The 5,432-nt window shown below is 32.1% G+C and overlaps 2 protein-coding genes across 2 annotated transcripts; one reads left to right on the top strand and one right to left on the bottom strand.

The window, feature by feature from the left end:
- Positions 1 to 1,277: 1,277 nt before the first annotated feature.
- LOC119687798 (proteasome subunit alpha type-4-like) lies at positions 1,278 to 2,203 on the bottom strand. The gene is made up of 3 exons (XM_038102286.1): positions 2,120 to 2,203; positions 1,903 to 2,027; positions 1,278 to 1,847 (listed from the first exon to the last, which is right to left on the bottom strand). The coding sequence occupies exons 1-3, from the start codon at positions 2,120 to 2,122 to the stop codon at positions 1,313 to 1,315; spliced, it is 663 nt and encodes a 220-aa protein (XP_037958214.1). The 5' UTR covers positions 2,123 to 2,203; the 3' UTR covers positions 1,278 to 1,312.
- A 1,625-nt stretch (positions 2,204 to 3,828) lies between these two features.
- Positions 3,829 to 5,432, top strand: LOC119687797. Its single transcript, XM_038102285.1, has 4 exons — positions 3,829 to 3,919; positions 3,975 to 4,757; positions 4,812 to 5,214; positions 5,363 to 5,432. The coding sequence occupies exons 3-4, from the start codon at positions 4,858 to 4,860 to the stop codon at positions 5,369 to 5,371; spliced, it is 366 nt and encodes a 121-aa protein (XP_037958213.1). The 5' UTR covers positions 3,829 to 3,919; positions 3,975 to 4,757; positions 4,812 to 4,857; the 3' UTR covers positions 5,372 to 5,432.

Here is a 5,432-nt window from a genome sequence, read left to right as displayed (position 1 = left end):
TTGATAACGTGAAAAAAAAACCTATCCCTATTCTCAGATAAGTATATCCAAATCTACATTCACTCACTGGAAATAAAACAAAAATCATGAGAAGTTGCGATACATCATTGCCCATTAAATTTTGGATTTTTGAAAAAATTGGATTGAGTTTATAATAAATCCGAAGTACGCGGTGGGGTTCTAATAATAAAACAAATATTATTAAAGTTTTTTGTAACAGAAAATTTTAAAATTTTGGATCTTTATTAATTTAATTTGCAAATTATGTATCTGTATTATGGTATATACCATAGTATTACAATAAATGTTATATAAGGTATATAAGGTGATACAAATATAATATGTGTCCATTTGTCTATTTTCCATAATGATACCTTACAAAGTATCCGAAGGAGGTAAGGTGTTTTAACTATTGTGTTCATCACTTTATCTGTAGTACATTGTTATAGGTCTTTTTTTATGTAAATGAACTCTTCTTAAGTGCATTGCTGTAGTTCTATCGCCCTCTAATTGTAGCCAACTCCTGTATAAGGAGAACTATTTTTACTTTATCTATTGCGTGTTAATAACAAATTAGTCATGTTGCATCTAAATACTGCCTATAGCCACAAATCTTCAGACATTACTCAGTTCTACACTTCTAAGTCATAAGGTCTGTTCAACAGTCCCAAGCATTCCAAAGAATTGTGGAGCAAGGTTGAAGTAGAGTGATGGACATCAATTCATACTAGCTTTTATCTTGCTTTCACTGTTCCTTTACCTCTAACCTAGCACTCGAATCTATACTCCAGCTATGATGGCCGTCGGTGTGACGCTTTACATATCCATTTGAGGAAATCATAACTACCATCTGTCATTGCGCTATATTAACACTAACAAACCCAAACATAACTTATAAAGATAGTATATATATTTAAACAGTTGAGTGCACTAGCTGGTTCTCTCCATAGGCACATATCGAAGAGACGGGAGCAAATATAGGTCAGGTAAAGTCATTTAATACTAACATATTAGGATTTATAGAGTTTGTTATGTGGGCCGATGTCCAAGATATATAATTTTTTCTGATATAAACTTGATGTGGGGAAAGTCACATTTACAGTACTCATAATGAATATGTTTATATGTATATATTATAAAGGGAGGTCTTTGATTTTGCTAATTTAAAATTATAGCAGACAAATACTTCTCATAAAACTTTCATCTCAGAAATGGATTATGTATATATATTTTTTTATTATTATTTAAAATGAATAATTTCTATGAGTGTACAGAAATATTAATGGAATGCTTATGCTTTGTGTTACTAATATTATAATTTTTCATCATAAATATTTTCCATCAAGTGTTTTATTTCATCCCTCATACTCGGTTCTACAAATAAAACCCCGTTTTTGCGTTGCAAAGTCTTTAAAACTATTTTTTCCTCGGTGATTGGACTGAGCTTAGATACCTTTAGAAATGCTTTTAAAGCCATTTTTTTAGCTTGTTCCAAACTAATTTTATAATTATATCTAAGGACTTCCTCTTGCATTATAGACATTATAGTTTCACAGTCTTTACCAATTGCGGTATACATCCAAACATAACTTCTACCACTTGAATCTATCTCAAATAATTGATAGTTGTAGCGCATATCCCAGTCCATGTACGTAACATTGAGACTAATAGGCTGGTAATTACCATATTGTGGGTTGATCTGCTTGATCCTGAATATTTCATACGCCAACACGGAATGTGGCACACCTACCCAATACATATCAGCATATTTTTGTCCCACAGTTCTCAATGCATTGGCAAGGACGCCAATGTCAAATTCAGTACCGGACATTCCCCACGTCATTTTCCTACAAGATATTACTTAATATTTCTAATATACGGAAAATCAATATCAGCACTTACTCTTCCAATAAGAATAACTTTTCCGAGTAGTTGAGTATTGCAGTCGTGTCCAATTCGGTAATAGTTTGAAATTCTTCTGTACAAGACGACGAAGGCTTTTCTTTAGGTGATGTCAGTTGCTTAGCCTTATAATAAAAATTTATTTATTAATCATCAAGTTATAAGTATAAAACATAATTTTTTCTTTTTATTAATAAAAAATATATAATATACAAACCATTTTTTATCGGAACTTTTATGAAATATCCTCTGTGAGATATTTGGAATCACAAAAATTATAAAAAAATATTTTAGGCATACATGAACGCAAAGTTAGCCTCGTTACTGAGAAACGCAGGGTTGCTGTTTTCGACAATATTTTGAAAAATGTTCATGTTTTAAACATTAAAATCTTATTTCTCTATCATTACTTCGGTCAACACCCAAGTAATAATAGTATATTCACACTGTCCCATTTAAGCACTTGCTCATTTATACTAATGAATGAACGTCGCATTTTAATGACCTCATTTATGCAACTGATAAAGCTTTTATATTAATTAAATAAACTTAATAATACATAACATAAAAAAATTAAATGTGTTTATCATTTATATACATTTTATATATCTATTCATATTTAATTAACAAAGATTTTATTAAATTAAAATTTTTCTCATCGAAGCTTAAACCAGTACAAAAAACTACAGCACTTACGACAGGGAATTACTAGCCATGTATTTAGCTATGAAGAATTTCAAACCTTTATTAGAAGGCAGACATTTCACCAATTGCACAGATTACAAGCTTCTAACATAAGCCTTCCATAAAAAATCGGATAAAGTTTCATCTCGTCAATTATGACAGCTAAGTTTCATAGCAGAGTTTACTACCAGCATAACACACATTGAAGGCAATGTAGAAGCAAATAGGTTTTCTCTAGTGGACACAATTAACACTCCTTAGTACATACAAGTGTCGAATCGACAACTAAATACGTGTGGCCGTCAATCCGGAAAGATGTTCCGAACTGGGTACGATCGTGCCAAAATTGTCAACAAGAAAAATAAGCAACCACAAGCTTTTACGCTGTTAGATCAACGATTCCATCATGTGCATTTGATTTTAATAATACTTTTAGAGTGCTTCGGTTTCAGACATGCACTAACTATAATAGACAGATCCACACGATGGTCAGAGGTCGTTCCTTTGAAAAACATCACCGCTGAACAGTCGCGTAAAATTTCTATGCAAGTTGGATATCGCGTTTTGGGTGTTCCAAAATCGTAACAACTGACCAGGGATCTCAGTTTGAGTCGGCGTTTTTCAAGGCGTTGGCAAACTGCTTAGGCACATAGAAAATACGCACATCTCCGTATCACTCGGAATCCAATGGATTAATTGAGCGATTTCATCGCATTTAAAGACAACACACATAAATACAACTATCACCATCAGATTTATTAGTACTTTGATCCTCTGTCAACGCGTTAGGAGCAGAAATGGTATATGACACAACTCTGCACTTACCAGGCGAACTCTTTGCTGAAAAACAGACGCTCCCAGATGAACAAAAATTTCTAAAAACATTATGCGTTGGATTGTGCATCGCATGTGTTTGTAAGAACAGAGCATCTTAGGAAATCATTAGAACTGTCATGTACCGGACCACACAAAATAAAAGAATTAATCATAGGCTATTCACAGTTAACGTATGCGAAAACTTAGCAATAGACACTACAACCGGCCTTCTTCGAGCTCATGGTGATGGAACCCATGGAGAAGGAACAACTGGTCCGAGTTAAAAAAAAAATAACATTTGAGTTGAAAGACCCATGGCCCGAAATGTTGTTCTCATAAATTATTTTTGGTTTAGATGTTTTTCAACACTACAATTCAGTTTGACATTTAATTACTGATGTCATGCATTTTTTTAATTTTAGTTTTGAAAATTTTTGGTATGGAGTTAATATTCAAATAATACGAACAGGCATTGGCGTTGAAAATTTTAATCATCAGTTTGGCAAACTAATTTAACGTGAGTACAAACCCTCCACGTATGAATACAAAAGAATTATATGACTTAATTTTAGATAATATGGCAAAGCACATAATCACCAACTCTCATTAATGTAGTTTTAATATACCTCAGTTATTGGATATGCTAAGTAGAAGATTATTTAAATTTTTTAAATGTTGCATGTGAGTATATATGCTTCATATCACCAATAACAGAACTTATTGAAGAAGAATGCATATATTACGTTTGTTCCATATGGCGAGCCCAATTGTCTTGTTGAATTGCAGCTAAACGTACTTTTAGGTGAACATTGTGTTGCAGTTAAACTTTAAACAAGCTATGAGGTGTCTGCAGAGGCATATATCATGAGGCTCTAAAGTGACATACCAGTGTACTAATAGTACTTCGCTGAATACATATTTTTTGTTCAACCAAGGATTCTATGTGAACCTAACTCAACGAAATATGTTAATATGGCACGGGACTGCCAATACATGTAACAGAAAGTGAACCATCATAGTTTCACTTCATGGTATACACATTAACATTAACTACTTCCTATTTGGTACATCTAATGAGTGCAACAACAATTTTATGATTAAATACTTGCTGTAAATGATGAATCTGAGAATTATCTATAAGTGCTAAACCACTGACGGGCTATGAATATTTGCTCACTGTTTAATGGTCACTGTTTCATATAGATGTAATACTATAGATGTAATACTATAGATGTAATACTATAGATGTAATACTCTAAAACTGTTAAGATTTTCAACGCTATACGAAAAAGATATCGCCGCTCTCACACGTCTACCAAACTGAAAGCACCAAACTGAGAGTACATAACTGAGTAGTAAGTTTCGTTTTAAAAATTAATTTGCAATATATAATATATATAACCTTCCAGCTTAAACATTGTATATAAAGACTTAAAAATAATATTGAAAGCCATAATGAGTATACTAAACCTGGATAATTTAACTCAATTAGAGTTGAAAGAAATTTTCTTCAGATCAAATTGTGGTTTCATGATGACAAATGTGCCATATGATATGCCACTACTAAATATTGTATTATTGGCCACATCGTCAGGTGAACCAAATTTGCTTGAAGTCAATGTGTTTCATCTGACTGATAGAACAGCATTTCGTTTAAATCGAACATGTTGCAGAGAGTTGGATCTACAGTTATTTACAAGGATTAATCAATTCAATCATATAGAAATATTTGAAGCCGACAAATACCTTACCGATGATGAAATTGTAAGTGCTGCTAGAGACCTAGCCGGACATATTTCGAGTGCTTTCATTGTAAGTTTTAACCAGTATTCTTAATAATTTCTCTATTATATTATGAATTAATACTCGTATACTTATACCTACTTTTTGCATAACTGAAAAATATTTTTAAAATATCTTCAGTTGAAAATTTAAAAATAAATTATGAAATTTCTTTTAGACTTTTTAATCAAGTAATGCTGAAATAACTAAACCTAACTGTTGATCTAGAATGCCAGTTCCAATACTCT

This window comes from Teleopsis dalmanni, chromosome X, assembly GCF_002237135.1.
Source record: "Teleopsis dalmanni isolate 2A chromosome X, ASM223713v2, whole genome shotgun sequence".
NCBI lineage: Eukaryota > Metazoa > Arthropoda > Insecta > Diptera > Diopsidae > Teleopsis > Teleopsis dalmanni.
This window is presented reverse-complemented; position numbering and strand designations above follow the sequence as displayed.

What these genes read in the sequence shown, in the direction of transcription:
- LOC119687798 (XM_038102286.1), bottom strand. An exon ending in AAGTTATTCTTATTGGAAGA is followed by an intron (nt 1,848 to 1,902) that starts GTAAGTGCTGAT and finishes AATATCTTGTAG; the next exon opens with GAAAATGACGTGGGGAATGT.
- LOC119687797 (XM_038102285.1), top strand. Translation starts at nt 4,858, where the DNA reads ATGAGTATACTAAACCTGGATAATTTAACTCAATTAGAGTTGAAAGAA.